At 44.9% G+C, this 21,063-nt stretch overlaps 1 protein-coding gene across 1 annotated transcript in view; it reads right to left on the bottom strand.

Moving 5' to 3' along the window:
- The window catches only part of LOC131285900 (prolow-density lipoprotein receptor-related protein 1), a 67,736-nt gene that overhangs the window by 13,284 nt on the left and 33,389 nt on the right, over positions 1-21,063 (bottom strand). Inside the window, exons 2-5 of the mRNA XM_058314754.1 lie at positions 2,230-2,343; positions 1,623-2,153; positions 357-1,551; positions 74-289 (exon numbers count right to left, since the gene is read on the bottom strand). Of these exons, the coding sequence (XP_058170737.1) occupies positions 74-289; positions 357-1,551; positions 1,623-2,153; positions 2,230-2,343 (2,056 nt within the window). The remainder of the gene's footprint in view (positions 1-73; positions 290-356; positions 1,552-1,622; positions 2,154-2,229; positions 2,344-21,063) is intronic.

Here is a 21,063-nt window from a genome sequence, read left to right as displayed (position 1 = left end):
CTGGCGATTGGATGAAGCTTATTACAATCTTACCGTAGGACATGTTCCATTCGTTTGTGTGAGGTTCACTTACTTTGGGGCGGCGAGATGACGGAGGAGCGTTAATCGCTGCGTCTTAGATCCTCCCAGTTTAATCACGGAAATTTGATTCCTATCCGAGTCGGTCCAGAAAATGTTGTTGCCAAGCCAATCGTATGCAATGCCATCGCACGAACCGGGCGTTTCCAGGATTAATTCCCGGCCGGTTCCGTCATATTTCTGTGTCTCGATGCGAAACGATGGGGAATCTCTGGAAAAAAAATCAACAGCCAGTTGCGAAATGTTTCGAAAGTTTTACCAACAAACAGAGTACTTACTTGATGCGATGGGTAAAGTATATCTGCTGCTCTTCGCTGTGATAGTCGAAAGACACATGTGACCCAATGTTGGTCACGGGTACGATCGCTTCCTGCGACTTGATGCCGATCGCCATCCCCCGTATCATGGCGGGATTCGATTTGGCGTACAGCAAAATCGTTGGTCGTTTGATGAGAACGCACTGCGTTTTCGTTTTGAGTCGATACCCTGGGGAGCAGAGGCATTGGGCGATGGCCACACCGGTTTTCTTCCACACCGGAATGCACAGCTGATCGCAGCCGCCGTTCCCGAGCCGGCAAGGGTGCGCTACCTCCGGTTGCTTCTGTCGATGGAACACGTGCAGATGAACGGCACGGGATGCCTCCGGTACGACAACGCGCCACCGGCCCGTGCTCCCTTCCAGTGCCACCACGCTACCGTTTTGCCACGACGAAAGGTAGATCGTCCGCTCGAACACGTCGAGCGCGTACAGGTGTTGAAAGTGGAACAGAAAGGTGGGGCTTTTCTTGGGAAACCAACGGCCACTGCCGTCGTAGTTAACCCGCTGCACGGCGTCCAGGTGCGTGTCGACCCAGTAGACGTGCTCCAGCACCAGATCGAGCGCGATGTCCAGCGGATTGATGATCTTGTTTAGCACGATCGACGTCCGGTTCGTGCCGTCGAGCAGTGAGCGTTCGATGCTGGCATCCTCGTGGCTACTCCAGTGGGAAAAGAACAGAAACCCCTTGGTCGGATCGAGCGCCATACGCCGAGGGCGCAACGCTTCCGAAAGCGTTTCCACCACGATCGCACAGTGCTGCATTTGCGGTGAACAGACGAAGATGATCTCGCGTTCTTCGTCGAGAAAGTACCAATTGCCCGATACCCAGTCGAGCCGGATATCCACCACGTTGTCGAGGCTGGTGAAAAGGTCGGGCCGGGGCATGGTCCAGCTGTGGGTCGTGTTATCGACGCTGTAGCACTCGAAGCGCGATTCGTTCGAGATGCGCAACAGACAAAACGTTCGATTGCGATGCACCATTTCTAGTGCACGGATGCGTGTGAAAGATTCCCACAGCTGTCGAGTGTCGGAGGAATTACTGACACCGAAGGTGTGCTGTGTCTCGTCGAACATGGTTGTTCGATTGCTGACCGGAACTTTGCGCACCTTGTTTCGTGTTGCGAACAGGAGTGATAGTGGTTCATCTTTGGGCACTACAAAACAAAAGGGAAATTAATAGTAACATCGGAAGACAATCAAGTCTGTCCAACTCGTCGGTACTTACAATTGACCGCTGTACACTTGTTGCCTTGCTTGACATAGCCGGTCGTGCAGCTGCACTGATACGATCCCGGCTGGTTCTTGCACACCTGATCACAGATGCCTTCGATCTGGCACTCGTCAAAGTCCTCACAAACGCTACCGTTCGGTTGACTATCCTTGGCGCAGAAACATCGCGGACCTCCTGGCGTCAGCCGACAGTCGTAGGAACACTTGAGCGCATCGCAGGCGCTCGTCGGTGCGCTGGCCGTGGCCGTATCGTTGCTCGAGCAGTTCAGCTCGTCGTTGCTGCAGTCCCACGCTCCGTCACAAAACCGATCGATTTCCAGGCACTTGCCATCGCTGCAAAGGGCCTGCGTCGGGAGGCACTTTCTGTGCGCACGACACAGCTGCGGATCCTCGTCCGACTCGTCCAGCATGTGGTACTTCTCCACCACGCCACAGTCCACATCTTCGTCGCATGTCCACGCGGATGGGATGCACCGGTTGGACACCTTACAGTGGAACTGATCCGCCTTGCACGTGTGCGATTTATCTGCGAAGCAAAAGGGGTAAAGTTTAAACAGGACCTAGGAGGGAGCATTTGGATGGACCATGTTCCATTAACATACCACAACCGACTTCATCGGAACCGTCGGAACAATCGGCGGACGTGTCACACCGCCAAAGGGCGGGTATACATTTCCCATCTACCACGCACGTAAACTGCGACTCTGGACAGGTCACTGAAAAGAGAGAAAAATACGCAATTAAAGTTTCATCTTCAACGAAAGAAAACCCATTCGAAAATGTTTCACAAGGCACAGTAAAAGGATTCTGTCAACAAAAAGACTAATAAAGTTACATCAAAAAACGTTTCGAACGATATAATCGTTCGCGTACAAGAGAATTCAATTTAAAATTCCATTTCGCAATTGCAGCAATCCACACGACGCGAAGAGATTGTTCACCTAAATGCTACTCACTGCAAGGACCAATTGAAATGATTGAAACACATGAGTCATGAACACACAACAACCAACTAAAAAAACAAACCAACCAACTGGAAAAAAAACTATCCACAGGACCAACGAGCTGATTGAATCAATCCATTTACCTATCGTTGCCTTATATTGCTATTTTTATTCGATCCACTTTGATTGACGCGACGCACCAGTCACCCGACGAATCCATTAACTCATCACAACAATGCGTCTAATAGCAGCGTAAAACCATCACGTGTTTTATTTTTTTGTACACTGACGAACGATACAACAATGTATCATTTTGTACACTTCCTTTTTCGCGCCCGACGATGGCCGGACGAGCCGTTTTCATCCTGTTTTCTGAGTTCCGTTTCATTTTATTTTTTAATCGACGCAGGGAAAGGATGCGAAACTAAACGAATGGCCAACTGAGGTTGGACTTGAAATTGCTAATTGTGTTGCCTTTATTGTAAACCTCCTGCTCGCTCGCCGACACTTGCGATGATAATGTAAATTCGGTTCGGTCAGTTTTTACTTTCGTTTTTATTTCGCATTGCACTGCATTTAGTTTTCGAGTGGAGAGCAAGTGACTCAATATTATTTCATCCGGTTTTTTTTTGTACCCTTCATCACATCTACATAATTCACGTCAGGCGCAGCGTTTGCAAAGTTTTCTCTGCTCGTATTTCCGTACTCACTTTTACCCATTGATTACCCCGAGTGTGTTTGCCTGCGGATGACAGTGATTTATTCGCAGCCCGTGTCCAATGACGAATTAAGAGAGGCCCGAAAGAATGTTTCGTGTTTGTGGAAATTCAACCGTTGGAAAGTGAAAGAAAGTAAAAAAAAGTGTCACAAACCAAAAAGAAACAATATGTGTGTGTTGTGGCCACTCATTGAATTCACTTGACGATGCAACCTTTATGCCAATAGTTGGCGTACAAATTGGTTAGGAGTATATTCCGTGTAAAGGGCTTCACTTAATTACAATTAATATAACCATCTGAGTAAGCAGCATCGTTTGTAGAGCGGTGTGTCCACATCATACCGGCTAACAGTACACGAGCTGCAATGATTTTCCTTAAACATTCCTCTCGGAACACACTCGACCCGGCACGGCACAGGTGTAGCGAACGTCGAGGGTCTGATCCCGGTCGGGATATATCGGGGCAATTTAGCAGCAAATTATGGCTTGCGTTTTCCCACCAATCCTTGCGTTGGCGGGAGAGGGAGGAGGAGTGCGAACGTGTGTATGTGTGTACACAAGCAATTAGTTGGCATGCCGGCGATGGCCATGTAAGAGAGCAGCGTCCTGACTCTCCAGGTGAACGCGTTCTATGTGTTTGCCACCAGCAGCCGTCACGAGAACAACAGCAGAGCTATTGTTTACACAGTAAATTACTGGCACTTTCGTATCAGTAGAGGTGTGACGGCGTAAGGATGCAGCTAGTTGTCTGTGCATTCCGTCACACTTCATCGCCAGCAGAATGTTGCGGTGGCTTTTCTACGCCAAGGAGATATTTCTCAAGAAATGACGCAAGAAGACGCACGTCAAGCTATGCAGTCGGGTTTGGGAAATCTATTTTCTGATCCAGCTGCTTCGATTGGCGATATGTGGATTTGTGCTATGCCTTCCCGATCATGGGTTTCTTTGATTTTTACAACATACTTATGGAATGTTGAAGAGCGAATTGTTTGAAATTTGAGATACTCGAAGCTCCAACAAAGCCTAATGTTGATGACCTCCCGGATTTGTGCAATGCCATTCCCCGCTTGGGAAACCAATCAACTGCAAGCAAAGAGGAACGAACACCAGTGACTTCTGCGTATCGCTAAAGCTGCAACCGTGATTTCACCAAACAAGGTAAGCCCCTAGTTTTCCAGGCTGTTGCAACCATTCTATTTACAACTTCGTCGGAGGCATTTCCCAAGCCGGGTCGGAAATTGGAAACTTTGTTTGAAATATGCAACCGTGCATCGTTTTACTTTTTGTTGTTCTTTCATTTCGGTGCTGTTACAAATGAAAAACTACGAAAGGTTCAAGAAAGACAAACGTAGACTAACCCTGGTGTATGAGGGTTTTCGTTCTCCTACCCTTAACCGTTGCTATATATTGCTAAGGTTTCCATTCGGGGGGTTTTGTTTTTGGTTCGCTGACCAGCGCGCACGAATCTGGGCGGTATTAGTAAACCACAATTGTTTAACCAAGAGCGCACACATGTTGACCCCATTTAGTGCTGTAATGCAGGACCACGTGCGTCTGTGTGTGTATGTATGGGAATTTGGTTTTAACCACAATAGAATTGCATGTTGCCTGAATAACCGAATGTAGAGCATTATTCCTCAACATGCAACATATGTCCGTCCATGTTGGGAAATGTTGCTCGAAATTGTGCTATTAATAAAATTAGCGTTAACGACCCCTTTTAAATCCTATCTCCATCCGAAATAACCTTAAAAACCCAGGTCGTGGGTTTAACACAAATTAAACATTTTCAACCTCAAACTCTCTTTGAAGATACGGCAGGCATTCATTTCTCCACCCCCGGGCCCCCATATCCTTTTAAGCCCATAAAACGCAGACCCTTACGACCATAAAACGGTCAGCTAATTTTCATCCAATTTATTTTATGGATGTCGGCTGGCGCTGGCGGTCAGTGTTATTCTTTTTCTTATCCCACTCGGCGGGAAAATGGAGTGTTTCAACTTAATTTGTGTGCTTTTGTGTGTCGGATCAGGTGTTTTTCTTTCGCACATTTTCATCCCGACCGGTTTTGTCGTACGAAAACGGGTCTCTTTTACTCGCTTACCACAAAAAAATACTTGGTTCTGCAGTCCGTTGCACAAAGTTTTAACGGTGATGGCTCCGTAGGTCATTGACTTGATTTGTGAATATTTTAAAATTAACATCCTACGTAACTTTGGATACGGGCGTTACGGAACGGAATTTTGTATCACACACAGACAACTCCTATGTAGTTGCAAATGAAAATTTAATGCGCTCGATCTACGCAAAAAGAGAAGCTTTTTTGAGTTGAGAAAAATAAAGAAAAACAGATAACACGCCTCTCAAGTAACAATGTTCAACCGACCCACCAGGATCAGTGATGGGATTTTCGGCGAAGGTTTCGGCGACACTTTAATGCCAGGGCCCCCCTCTCTTCTGCTTTTTATGAGCCGGGGAGTAATTTTTATTTGATCCCTTCGGTTCGGTTGCCAAATGGCTCGGGGATGGGATTTGCACACAAAAAAAAGGGCCAACCGGGTTGGAAAATCCCTTGCCCCATTTACACCGAACACACCGGGATTATACGATGATTGTAATACCCTCACCGCCATCGGAATCGGTAACAACAACAGCACCCAAACCCATCTTTCCCACGAATGACCTTTTTTTGTTGTTTTGGTACAAATGCTGTGATCCTTTTGCGTTAATGCTTACAGTTGCAGCATTCCAACCGTCTGTTTATGCTCGTCCAACCTTTGTTTGCATTGCGTGTATGTGTGTAGTCCTGGCTACGACCAAAGGGATTAGACAGTCGTGCCCCTCTTTTCCTTGCTGTTCGAATATTTATTAAAACAACCGAGAGTAGGATTGAAAAGTTCATTGATTATTCAGCACTTCGATTAAATCACACCGGTATCGGTACGATGAGCCGAAACACGCATCTCGCATATGGTAGGAGTTTTCCCGACACATCTTTGGTGCTCTTATTTTGATCCTTCAATCTCGCACCTTTTTCTCTCTACTTGTAGCTCCAAAAAAGGATAGTAGCATTTCGTGAAAGTTGTACGCAGAACGTGGCAGATAAGCGCTTAAACCAACGAGGTGTAAACTTGGACCGTAACAGTTGAGTCAGAACTAGAGTTGTGTAAATCGGATTCAGATTCATGAATCTGAATGAATCTCTGCCTTATAAGGGATTAATGAATCTTTCGCCGCGAGATGCATAAAAGTCGGTTAAGGGACCACCTTTTTTTTTTTTTTTTTTTTGGTCTCATTGTCCACGCCTATGACAGAATCGGGGAGATTCATGCCAGAACCATGAAAGATTCATGAAGATTCATTAAGGTTTCGAAAAATTCATTAAGCTTTGAATATTCGAATCCGCAAAGATTCATGAATCCATCTGAATGAATCTTAGGTAAAAGATTCATATGAATGAATCTCGCCAAAAGATTCATTAAGCACAACACTAGTCAGAACCCGATTCGCTGGGCGTGCGAGAGCCGGATTTCCGGCCCCGAGGACGAGACGACGCAGTCCATCGAGCCTCCCGGACCACAGCCAATCCATTATTAATTGAGTCATTGCATGCTGATCAACAAGAAGTTTGACCAGAGCCAACCCATGGATGGAGAGAGAGAGTTTAGAAAATTTTGCAAAGCGAATCCAATCCGAACCATCCGGAGCCGGAAGGAACGGGGAAGGTGGTCGGGACGGTTTTGTTGCTGCCATCACGTTGGCTGTTTATTTATTCACCACACGTTCAGCACGAGTTAGGGGGTGGGGGGAAAGGATTTTCCCGGGGTCTCCGGGACCAAGGGAGTATTTAAATATTTTATCACTCATAATGCTTTTACCGACAATTCTATTTCAACGTTTCCGGCGACCAAGCACTTCACTAATAACGTTCAACATAGTTTTATCGAAGCATGATGGAAATGATTTCATGGTGAGTTTTGAAAACGGGGACTATTCTTGGAATTGAATCGATCCGCAATGGTTCGCAATAAATTGAAGCACCTGTGGGGGAATTATTTTGCGATACTGAAACGAACGTAACTCGTTTGCTTTATCCTTCCGGTTCACTGAACAGGAGCGTTGTTTTTGGGGGGTAAACCTATTCGCATCCCATCTGGCACACGCTTAAGGATAATAATTCACTTCATTCTGCGGCTGATAAATTCCGCCTCCTCCATCGGAAACGGCAGCTTCGGACGGGGGCTTAAATGATTTAAATTTATCGGTACGAGTTAAGCTTTTTCTGACCCCCCCCCCCCCCCCTTTTGGGGGGAAGTCCCCAAGCACCAAGCAGGCGACGCTCGAGCCGACATTAGCATTAATGAGAGGCAATGAAAACAAAAACTAATCAAACTCACCCACCCACCCTCGGGGGGCAAACACCCACGCCTCACACCTCCCCCATGCAATCGCTCTTCGGATTTGGAAACTGGTTTGCATAAATTAGTGCCGCCGCTGCCGGTTGCAACCACAAACGCGGTTTTGCCAAACAAACATCGCGCGGGAAAAGAAGAGGGGACGCTTTAAATGCGCCGGTGATCATTCATCATCTTCGCTGCATCGTGCTCCCTCCTATCGCACGACAGTATAATCGCACGGATCCAATACAATCAATGCAGTTCCATTCCTCCACCGGCACCTCCGATTGTTTGCATACGAAGAGCGAGTATTTATGGGATTTGGTGCGCCACCAGTGAGAAGTTAAGTAAACAGCCGCGAAGAGAGAGACACCCAGTAGCATGTGTGTATGTGTGTGCGTGTGTGGTCCTATTTGCAGATAATTTACTGGCCCATGTTACTGATCGTCGTTGACCCCACGCGACCTTCCACCAGCCCACCGCATTGGCGAGGCGCAGGAGGAGATAGATTGTGAAGTTCCGAGGCGCTCCAGCATTAAAAGGTGACACATGCTGGTGGCGAAGCGCGACCGCCCACCGATCACGCTTCGGATGATTAATTAGTAATCAATACTCATTAAATTACCCGGCGTATCATTATTTCAAAGCTGCAAACGGCCAGCAGGTCTCGCTGCGGTCATCTCGTTCGCAAACCAAAACGACATCACTCTGACCTTCATCGGAGAGAGGCTTCTGGCAAACAACAAGTGACATTGGTCGTCGGGTAGAAATTCCACTGTAGGTCCGTATCAATTTCATGGACGAGACAGGTCCAGCGCCGGATGACGGAATTATTACTTAACCGTACCTCGTGATGCAAGTGGAGCGAGTCCTACAGAGAAGCAACAGAAATCGGGAAGCATCCCGCACAGAACCGAACCCGACCCGAATTTGTACGAGTTCCCTTACAGAAGGATCAAATGTTTCATGTTGCAGCAAAATCAGTAGCTGTACTTTGAAGCATACTTTTGTTTTGGACACAGTAGCATAGTTCTTTTGTTTACTTTTTCTTAAAGGGAAAGCCACACACAGCTTAGTGTTGTGACAAGTAGCTCTTTCAGTGAGCAGAGCTGAAAAAACTGAGCAAAGCGAATCACCTAGCTCAGTAAAGAGTTGCATCCAGCAAGCTCTGTAAATAAAGAGTTCTTACCCAGGATTCACCAAACTGGGTTGGTCAATCAGCTCATTAAATGGAATTGATCATTGAGAATAGCAATCACAGTTTTTCAGTCTGCAAACAAGATCAAGGACTTCATTTTCCTAAATCCCATGACATCCCAAGTAGAAACTAGGTCTCTAGCCCGAAGAAAGTGACATTGAACTCAGAACATGCTTTCGTCGAAAGAATCTTTTACACTGGTATTTATCCGTTCATAATACTAGGGAGTCCAAGATTCAGGTTCCGAAACCACAACTTCCTGAGTAGTGTGATCTCGCCTTACCGCTGCACTATCGGGCATCAAAGCCTATTGAGTTTGATGAGCTTTTTGAGTAATTAAGCTTTAATTCAATAATATAAGAGAACCTCCTGAGCAGTTAGGAGTTTGGTGAACCATCAACTTGTTACAGAACTCAGTCAATGTACAATTTTCCTAAGCTACCAAGTCTGTTTTGTTTCTGGAAGTATCTTAAGTGTTGAGCGAGGTTTGTTATTGCAAGTTGTGTGACTCATCTACAAAATACCCAAAACTAACCACATCTCCAGAATTTCCCGACAATAATGGGCGGGTATAATTATTTGTGTGTGTCCATCGTCACCAACCGCAAGACCGCGTCCTTCCGGTGGCTGAGCGATTTCCTGTGTTGACAACTTCTGCTCATTACCATTACCCAGGTATAATAATACGAAATGTGGCTCCCAAAGCGGATCCCGATTCGGTGGCCAGAGCCATTCCGAGCCCTGGGGCGGAACGTTTAAACTTTTTTTTCTCCTTTCTCCTCAAAGCTGGCAGAACGAGCTTTGAGAGCGCTTCGCAACGTTCCGGTTTCGGTGGTTTGCTTTTGGTTTTTGGCATCACCCTCTTCTGCCCCATTCCGCCCGGAAGTGCGTTGGGTGATCTTTCAAAACAAGATGGTTGTGTCGGTGCCACTGAAAGGGGAAGCGAAAAAGGAAAACGAAAAGGGTTCACATCGCCATGCATATTCTTCTGCGCTTTTCCCCAAGTGTGGTATCTAATTACCGCAACGCCACTATGTCAACAATGCCGTGGACACGACCCAAGACGAAAACAACCAAACTCCCAAAACGGTGGCCAACGGTGTATGCGCTCCGAAAACAAACTCCGGTAGTAAAAAAAAAAAAAACAAGTACCTTTAAAGGCTGTCCCCGACCGAACGGGGTCTGTATTTTTCCTTCTTCTTCCTTGAAGGGATTTACTGCCAGCATCCGAGAGCGGTCCGGACTGTGTGCGGGTGAATAATTAAAATCTGTTAGCTAAATTCAAATGATCTTTCACAACCTCCCCCCTGGGGAGGGAACATTTCTACCCTCTGGCCGTGTCAACGTGTGGGTGGGGAAAAAAAAGAACACTCCGAGTCAGTTGGGAAAAACTTTTCGGTCCCGGGGAACCATTTTTTCCCTCCGCCAAAGTCTCCAAACAACTTTCCCTAAACCGGTGACGCTAATTCATTCATCGTTTCACTCGCGTTCGTCCTTTTTTTTTTTTTTTGCGCCAGAACACCGGACAGAGACTGAAGCCCGAGGCCAGTTGTCTTCAACTTGCGCATAACTCTTTCTGGCGCCCAAACCTTTGTCGTTGGCGTTCGAGTGTTGTGGGCGCAACCGAGCGGTGGGAAAATCAAACAAAAACAGCATCCATAGGCTGGGGATTCCTGTGGAAGGGAAGGGTACCTCGGGGGAAACACAACACAACAGTTCGAAAAAACGCCACCTTGCTTGTTGTTCAGCCAAAAGAAGGATAATTAAATGGACATACTATGGAACGGAGGCTGTTTTTTTGTTTGCAGCTGACGATTACTTCACTACAAACATCAGGGTAGATACATGGACACAAAAAACGACGTAAGGAAGGAATTTTCTCGAGGCAAAGTGACAAAGTAATTAAAAGAAGGTAAAAGTAGATCAGTTCTTTCTGTAGCAGAGTTCCACGCTGTCCCCGAAGGGATCTTTAATGAAATTCTGATTAGGTCCACGCTGGACGCGACCAATGTGATTGATTATGTTTGATGGCGGAGCAAATCTTGGGACACCGTTCTGGGTTGGCCTTTAATCTACTCTTTTCTTTTTCGAATTTTGTATCCTTTTTAAAACGAGCTTCGATCGTAGGGAATGTTAATCCTTTTTGGTACAACTTCCTTAAATTTTTATTTTTATTTTCACAATATGTTTACACATTCAACGCTTGGAAAGCGATTCATTTCATGTCGACTTCAACAAGAGAATAATATATTCAAACAAAATATATTTAAACAAATGAAAATTTATCGAACGAATGTGTATTGATGAATACAATGAACATTACGATGAAAACGCCGAAACCAAAGGATAACCTTCCATTCATGGAAAATGGTTTGAACTTTGGATTTTAATATCGGCTTGTTTTTGAGAGCATTTTAGCAACAGTAACATAAACACAAAACTCGCATTACATTTTAAAGTTGAAACTTGAACATAAAGCTGTTCAAACTCCTCTTATCGTAGTATTTCACTGAACTTTACTGTTTGTGAGCCAACTACCACCGAACTCCACTTTAAATATGTTCAGTGTTTCCAATGCGTAACTAGAGAAAGGACTGGAATTGCTATCTCATGAATGAAGGGTGAAAGCCGATATTGTTTTCTTTGTTTTGATTGCTTTTTTCGATTGCGCCGCAAAAAGTTATCAATTTGTTGTTTTCGTATGAAGTCCATATGTTTACGGTTCTGCAGGTGGAAAAACAAGTGCTTTTGATAAAAATGCAAAAATAAAGCTATCCATAGTCAGTTGAGAGGTTGTTCACAGGTAATGCTATACCGTTTGGCTTTGGTTCATATTTTCTCCCTATTGTTTAATCGTGTTATCGAGGACAACAGGGCAATGGAGTAACGTTGAACCAGATATCATATTCACATTAAGCCCCACTCTCTCTCTAGTGTTGCTCTTGTTGCGCTGTTGCTGACGAGGCAGCGATTAAACGACGGAGCCGGATTACCGCGGGGCGTCCTTTGGCTTTTCCATTTTCCGTACCGGTCCGCTGGCAGCCAGTTGAGCTTATCATCGCTATCGAAAGCTGCTTATAATAAATCGTTTCCTTTTGCTGTCCACACGCCAACCGCCTTAACTGACACTTTATCAGGCAGCTGCTTTCGGCTCCCTCGCACCGGTTGGCCGAATTTTCCACCGAAAGATTACACGACGACTAGTAACGATTACGGTTGTACGGTGTACAAAATCGGTGTTTGCTGAGCGAGCAGAGGGGGAGGAGGTTTGGTCGCAGTTGGGTTGGTACGTTAGGCGCATGGTCGCGCACCAGACCGTCACCGGAGGATTTCCGTTTTCACTCTCCAGCGCCCCGGAGTCCCCGGCATACCGAGTGCACTGACACGCGGAACCCACCTCGGCGTCCATTCATTCGACTGTTTGTTCGGCATTTCCGCGGCTTTTCCGGGCGTCTGTCTGTGCAGGGAAATTCGTGGAATCGATTAAGATAGCGAAAAGCTGGGAACCACCACCGTTCTACGGTCTAATCTAGATTGCACGTGAACATAATTGCTTCCACACGGTGACTAAAGGCAAGACCGAGTCGCGATACGGCAAGGGTTCTTTATCATCCTTTTAGAAGCATCTTAAATAGGGAAATCCATCTTCCATCCCAATTCTCATACTCCCATAGTAGACGCTGCAGCCATCGTACATCAAATGCGATTCGCGCAAGAAGAAAGGGACGCTCAAGTGGAAATTCGCGGCGCGTTCCGGGAGACCGGGAGCAGAACATAATTTTCCCGGATACTTGTTGTAAATGAATGTTTAATGAACGACATCCGTTTTGTGCCGGAGCCGGGTTCGCTTTTCCACCGACGGACGGGACGTGCCAAGAAACGAACACGTAGCTTTCAATTCGAAATGGTTGTCCCTCTGTGATGGAGCACATTAAGAGAGAGAGAGAGAGAAAGAGAGGGAAGTGACGAACGAGAAAAAGGCAGACACAATAGAACTCAGGGAAAATTCGAGATTTATTATCATCGATTACACGACGCGGCGAGGGTAAAGGATGGGTAAAGGAATGGCGTGGTTTATTGGAGCACCGCGAACGCTTCGTCGCCATTTTCGTCCGATTCCTACGGCTCTCGACTTCGCGTCAGTTTTGTTCATTTCCACAACGGTGTAAAGGGAAGGCATTTCGATGTTACAAGCGCCATCCAACTTTCTTGACTAATAGCTCTAATTAGTCGCATAATCAGTCAAAAACGTAGTCACTCAACGCCAAAACGCGCCTTGCTTTTGACTTCCCTTAGGCAGGTGGTAAAGTGAATATTGACTTTTTAATTTGTAAATGTTTGGCGCAGTAGTTAGCGAAATGTTGGGAAAGTTTTTTTGGATTTCGACAACAATACCATTACGAAACGAGCACCCATTGTGGGCCCCAGAAACCCAGCGTGGTACCTTTCGCAGCATCGCATAAATAACAAATCTCATCAATTAGAGAATTTCATTTGAACGGAAGTGTGCACCCCCAAGATGTTGTGTCTTTTTCTACATTTATTTCGCAAAGCAATTACCCAAAACGTCTATCAAAGTATAGAAATATGGAAAACTTTTGCGCAAGCAAATGAACCAACAAAGCATCCAAGCTCGTTCTTTTGTGGCCTTGTGGCCAGTTGTTTTGCTTTTGCCACTAATGCCCATCTCGTCGGTGTGATATTTATTTTCCACTCTCGCGAGAAAGCAGAAATAGAATCGCAAGACATTTCCAGCAAAGGATGGGGGAGTGGGGTCTTAATTTACGAAACAAATTACCCGTATATATTCCTCTATCTATTGGTCGTCTACAACTTCCGCCTTTTTTTTTCTCGCCCACAGTGAAAGCCGAAGGAGTGCAGAAGAGAACTTTTTAATTGCATTAAAAAATAAAAACAATTTCTTCGTGATGATGTCCAAGTGCTAAGATTGTAGTATTGCTTTGAGCGTGAATGCTGGACGAAGGATTTCGTTAAAAGCTTTTGCAATTATTCAGAGGGTACTAAACGTCGGTAAATGATATTTCACCGTATTCGGTTTTTAAGGAGCTTAAAAAAGGTTTCAACGAAAAATTACCAGATAGTGAGACGGTTCGTTTACTCTTTTTATTATTTCCTATGCACAATGTTTGAAAATTAATTTAAGTTGATTCCTTATGACCTATTTTAGTTCCGACTTTTTCTTTTCAACCCGGAAAAGAAGAAAGTTTTTGACAGATTATAAAGAAGTACTATTGGTATTTATATTTCAATTTTAGTTTGGCTCCGGAAAGTATGTAAGAAAGCAACCAGAAGTTAGAGAGAACCTTTCGAAATGTAGTGCAAATATTTCCCCTCAATTGATTTCGTTTTTTTTTTGTTTCGTCCGATTTTGTGCAAACGCTCCCTTCATTAATTGTTTTATCGTACTGAGCTGGCTGATTTCCCTCCACAAGTCCAAATATACCACTACCACAAAGCGGTAGTTATTTGGTTCTCTGCTTACCGTAAACTTTTGACGCGATTGTATGTGACATTTTAATTTGATTAGAAAAGTTTCCCATTTACCCAGCGCCTGCTCTGATCCGGCGGGTTTCCTTCGACTGAAAGCAGCCTTTTCAGTAGTCGTTCGCTTTTGTAGTTTAGAAACACAGGTGCAGGAAAGGTTCAGGTACACGACGTCGAGTTGAGTTGAAAGCAACCTTTGACAGCCAGTGTTTGGCGTTTCGTAATTATTGCCAAACTGCTTCCACAGGATCATGCACTAAACGCCATTGTAGGGTGGAATGTTTGAAAAATTAATTACAAGAAGGTATGGTGCAATAAACGGTAAACAAAAGGTAACTTTTTCTATACACCATCTAAACCGAAGGATTAGTGATATGTTGCAAGGGCTCGATGGATGAAGAAAGTAGTCGGAAGAAAATAAATATCACAGCATCATGCAATACATATCCAATCCTTTGAACACCTGCTTTTCCTGGTTCGCAAGTGTAGTTGGTTTGTTTTTATGTACATTTCTTTGAACTTGAACAGATTTTGATCTTCAACCGTCCAAACAGCCATCATTCATCATCAACACATGCTCCCGGCAGAAGGAAAGGGAATGTAAACGTGCGAAATATAAAAATAATAAATGTCGTCTACATCAACATGGACAGCATCATATCTGCACCCCTTTGTCATGATGGGAGATTCATGAACGGAAACGTTTGGTATCGAAAGGGGTTCCTTCATTTTTTTTTTTCTGCATCAAAAGGGGCGAACGAGAAAGGGAGCATCGAAACGTCGGGCTTTACAAACACACCGAACGAGACATTCAAAATCAAAACAAACGTGCGAATGGTTCGCATACCTTTTCTGCTTCTTTTCGATGTAGTTTTTTTTTTTTGCACTTCAGTGGCTGCTTGGATGTGGAAGTGCTGCGAATCTTCGGAAATAGTCCACTCGAGGTATTGGGGAAAGCAACACACCGACAAGTGGGATATGATTTCTACCTATTGCGTCATATTTTCCCCACCCATATCCATTCACGAATGAAATAGATCAGGAGAATATTACCATTTTGACGACATTTCTAAGCACCTTCACTCACATACCAAAGAGAAAAACTCACTTTGGCACAGACCTTCGGGATGGTATCAACACTTGTCAAAGAACTCAGAAGCCTTTGAACATAGTAAATAAAGAACTATCCTCATCCCTTTTTGCGATTTTCTGTGCAAAACTATCAAACATAAACAGATGATCTAGAAAATAGGTTAGTGATGAGAAAAAGAGTACAACTTTCAGAAAAATATATTCTCTGCTTTGTTCAGTTTTTTCAACTGTTTCACAAAATTCAGATTTTATGATAAAACAAATGCGAAAGAAAATAATGTGCGTTCATGGGAATTTTGTTTTTGATTCCCGATAAGTAAGTATTTTGTTGGCTTCCCATTCGTTTTCAGTTTTCTGCTGATTTCGCAACATATGAACAAACACATGTTCTATATGATGAAAGAACGCTGGCACCAAAAAGACGCATCCTAAACAGAAAACCAATCGCACACCATCAAGAGGGAAAGAGTTTATCTGGCACTCGTCTCCACCCGAGGACGGGGGATCACGATCCGGACAAAGACAAACACAGCTGGGATGGAGTTTTTCCTGGATCATATTTATTCAGGACGGTGCGTCGCGCGTCGACATTGGGAAAACAGCGTGAGCGAAATTTCAACCACATTTCCACTTGGCCGAAACCGAAACCGGGAAGAATTACTTCGGCAAAGGCCCACAGTGTACGGATGCCGGGTTCCCATCTGGCATATGAAAGGAGCCACTGAGGAAAGTCCACCGATTCCATGGAAATGGCCGACCACTGGAGGGAAGTGCACACAGTTGCCCAAATCCCTTGGATTTTCCTACTCATCGCATTCCATCCATTCCGGATCTTTCGCATCGTTTGACGCGTAATAAAATGATATTTATCGTTCGACACGAGACGGTCAATGCCATCACGCCCTAGTAACGAGATGGGTTCGAGATTTGGCAGGCGCTATAAATGCACCCGTATCCATAAAATACCAGCCATTACGGAGTACATTTCCGATTCAATCACGTCAAAGAATTTGATCCGGGGGGCATCAAAAATAACGTTTCTTGCGGTTTCTTGCCACAAAAACATCACGACTTCTTGTGCCGCGCGCGTGCCACGCCGTTCGCTCCGAGCGCTCCATTATGCTTTCGACGTTTCGAAAAACCGGCATCAATTCCACTCCGCTCTCTTCCTCGTCGTCTTCGAGACTGCAAACGTCATATTTTACGAATTAATGAGCAATCTATTTGCTGCTTTCCCGAACTGAAGCGCTTCCGGAGCGACGCTGGGTTGCAGAAAATCGGATTTGCATGCCATTAAAGCGAAAACCAATAGACGGACGGACGGATGGACGGAGGAAAACCAGCCCGGCTGCCGACTCTCGACGCCGATCCCAGGTGCCTAATTTGGGGAAAATTTAATTAGAACTTTCACGGAAGCTCCACGCTAGAATATGGACCACGCAACTCTGCGGTGTCGGCAGACGGTGTAATTAGTGGAAGGCATAGTAATCGGATAAATGAAGATAGCGTTTTGTAAAGTCTACACTCATTCAACATATAGACGATTGCAGCAATGTTATGCACATTTCAGTGGTATTCCCAACATCATATTGAGCTTAATTATCGATTGTGACGAAGGCAACAGATTTTGTCTTTTTTGAAAACTCGTTAAAACTTCGTTGGAACGGCAGAACATTCCAAAAGCTACCATTAGTTTGAGGTTAAAGGTGGTTTAAAGTTTTCCCATGAATAATAAACTCACCACGGTCCATTTCAAACGCGCAAGGTAGGATTCGAGAACCGATGATCTTCCATTCCCGGTCAGGTCAATCAACCTGCCTGCCTTTCGCTCTGAGTACGGGGAAGTTACAAACTGCCGCAATTTAACCCGTGCGGGCGAAGTCGTTTGAAAGCTTTTGCCAACTTATTGCTGGACGGGACTTGAAAACTCTTCCCCAGTCCCGGCGGGGGGCAAGAATGCAAAATTTCCGGAGCACCATCATTCCGTTGGAAAACGGTTGTTCCAACTGGAACGGAGGAGGAGCAGAAGCGGCGTTGGCCATAAAATATGCATTCAGAATGACAACTCCATCCGAACGGTTCACAACGGCAACCACGTTCGGACCGGAAGAATGGCCACGGAAGAAATAACCGGGAAATGGACATGGAGGCACAATGACAACGGCGAAACATGAGCGTCGGATGTCGATTAGAAGAGAAGACCGGCCCTGGAATGCTAAAGCTTGGCAGGAAGACATTTTCCTTGCGGCTTCGGAAACGGGACGAACGTCAATGGCTGTGCAAACAAGTAGCGAAGTTGAAAAGACGAATGAATATGACGACATTGTTCGTCCTGGGCAGACAGTTAAAGAAAGAGCATGAAAACGATGCAAATGTCACACACGGAGGCAACATTTTCGCTAAGCAGAGATCCGAGTGAAGCACACTTCCAGAAGCACTATTCCACAAGATCTGTGTGAGAGTTCCAACTTCCGGGGTGATCGTCATTGTCTTGGGCGCTATGCAGATAGTTTTCTACAAGGGGGAAGTAAAAGTCATCCTTACCGTCGCTCTGGGACGCCGCCCCGAGAAGCAAACAACAAGTATAATTACATTTCCTTCAGTCGTTCTGTCAAAAAGGAATTCATCGACTCATTCTGCAGCGAAAGGGGTTGTGGGTCTCCGGTATCACAATGAGACATTGCTAAGCTGCATGCTACAATACACATTTCGCAGCGTCAGAGGATAGATAAACCTGCTACTTCGGGATCCTGCATTGTCATGTTCCGCGAAGCATGTTTCTGGTACGAATCGGAGCGAAGGAAAAAAGAATATGAATGAGAGCGTGCAAGTCGGTTGCATGCTTCCGAATAATTCCGCTGGGTATTCTGCATTGCTGCACTGGAGGGTATCTCGTTCCTTGGGTGGCAAAACACGACGCAGCAGCGAGCCTGTTCATTAGACACGCTATGCGCCCTGGAAACCCTGGGTTGCGAACTCGCTTCGTCTAACAAAGACTTCCAGAATAACGATTGTCTTGATAATGTTAGTTTGGCAACTTTAACTGGCAAAGTTTGAACGGAGAGAAGAAGAAACACAAGCAACACTCGACGATTCTAAAACAAACACCAGGCGTCTCCATTATCCAACACGGGAGACTAGGCGTCTCCATTATCCAGCACGGGAGACTAGGCGTCTCCATTAAATGTTGGAAAAATGAATATACATTTCGCAGTATATTCATGGTAAGTGTAAAGTCATGTTTTTCGTAACAGACTTTCAAACCAACCGAATTTCATGCTCATTATAATTGCATAAACGCTGTTATGACGCTGCATCATAATTTCAAACACAGCCGTGTCTGCGCTTCACCGTTTCGCATTGTCTAAACGTTTGCAGGAACAGTTAGGTTCCGACCACGAAACATCCACCACAAACCGATTTGATTATTTCTGGAGAAAGGCGAAGCTGCACTCACCATGCACCATGCCCTGCTGCTGCTGCTGATGCAGCTTGGTTTAATGGAACACCACAGTAGAACTACAACAATTACTGCTTTACGTTCTCTACATCTTTGCTCCCTGGAGCATCATCGAGCTGGAGCTGCAGCATCCATAAACCCAATGGTGGAAATGGGGAGCGAAAATTATGGAAATTTTCTCAAACCACCACACAGGAGCCAAGACGAGTGCATCTGCATTCCAAACCGTCATCGCACCGATCTTCTCGAGAGGGGAGGGATTAGTTATGCATTGCTGATGCAATAAAATATTCCTAATCTTATTTCATTCTCTATTGGGGTTTTTGTCGCAGAAGGTTTTGAAGACGTGAAGGATTCGGTATTTGAAGAGAATTGGGAAAATCGGGGTTGCTTTTGAGTGGTGAAAATGGGTATCAAGACCGCAAAAATCTAGCTGCTCCATTTCCAATACAACTATAATTTTGATGTTGATTTTGTTTACGCATTAATTATCAAACTTTTTGCAGGATAGTTTTTTTTTGTAAACCAAACCAAGATAAAAAAGAATTATTCGTCATTTTTTTCCCTTACATGCGTCACATTTCCCTCGTAATATTTTGCTTCCCACAGGGTATGAAATCGTTGATACAGAGTCATTAAATGGTTGATGTATATGCAAACCACATTTCGATTCCGTTCTGCTTCCGGAAGCGTATGATTTTTCCTCGTCGGAGAGTAAAAACTCTGCTTTACAGATTCTCCTGCGGCAAGAAAAATATTACCCTACCATGGCAGGTTACCTTCACCGAACACCGAATGGAACCAACGGGCGATGATGATTTTTATTTTTCATATGCAAAACAGAATAAGAACCGGTCCGGGGATCAATCAAGTACGAAATGCAATGCGGAGATACGATGTCTGCGCGCGGATTCAAGGAATTCCAGACCGCAGCGTTCTGGCGTTCGCCGGCAGCATTGTGCGGAAATGAAGTTTTCCCTTCAGTTTTCATCCGCAGGCCGCCATTTATTTATTCGCTCGATCGTTTTCATTACGCAAATGGAATCAGGAAAATGTAATTTACTTTTTTTTTGTGCGCGCAATTTATACAATGTTAGTGGGATCATGCCCGGGCGTCCGCGTGCGGCCTCGGCTGTCACTAATACTCAAGTCTTGTACAGCTTTTTTTCCCTCTTCGGGGAAGGAGAAGCAAAGGTAAACACAATCCCGATGTCCTCGGCATTATTTGTATCTCGATGATGATGATGTCCCGGTTGTTTGCAGTAGGATTCTCGGACCCGCGGCGGACTGTAAGCGCAAACATATAAATCCACGGGGACTTGGTGGAGCTTTTTGCACGGACTCAAGTATTCATCCAGAAGATGGCCGAGGTTAGTGTGACCATCGAATAAGCAATGAGCTACGGGGAAGCTCCGGACGAAAGTGGGTCATATGAAATGTGCGAGTATTAAAGCACACACTAGCGTTCGGAACCTCTCTAAATCCGGGCGAACGATGAAACAGACGTTTCCGGCGAGCAGTTGCAGCGAAATTAAAAATGTCGCAAACTGACGATAACATTCTAGCAATTTTCATAAAAGCCATTGTCAAGAAAATCTGTTCCACAGGCGAATGTGTGAAGGGGTGCAAGCAAATATTAAACACGACATGAATATGTTAATGCTTGTCAGCATAACCCTCATCATAATCAGAAACATCATATGCAACGGATCTACAGCTGAACACGGCAAAAGATGGTCCCATTCTGACGTTCTGTGAGGAAATGTTACAACAAATTTAAACAAAAAAAAAAGAAAAAGTAATCTAAAAAACTGTTTCTTCATGCCACACAATTCTTTTACAGCTTGTCTCATATGCCATATGAATAAATTTTCTAAATTATGAAACAATTTCCTAATGCATACAAAACCCATCTGGGCAGTTTCTTTTTTTGCCGAAAATTAAGCAAGGAATGAGACAAGGATCATAATATCTGCTAAGCAAAAGCAAACGAATAAACATTGTATCACGTAGAAGAAACAAAACCAACAAGCTGAAGTACAGAAGGTACCTGAATTAAACCAAAACTTGCAACAGCTTTCCGTCGCACTAGTTCACATCTGATAGTATTTTAAAGCAGTAA

The sequence above is a fragment of the Anopheles ziemanni genome, chromosome 3 (assembly GCF_943734765.1).
Source record: "Anopheles ziemanni chromosome 3, idAnoZiCoDA_A2_x.2, whole genome shotgun sequence".
Taxonomy (NCBI): Eukaryota; Metazoa; Arthropoda; class Insecta; order Diptera; family Culicidae; genus Anopheles; species Anopheles ziemanni.
This window is presented reverse-complemented; position numbering and strand designations above follow the sequence as displayed.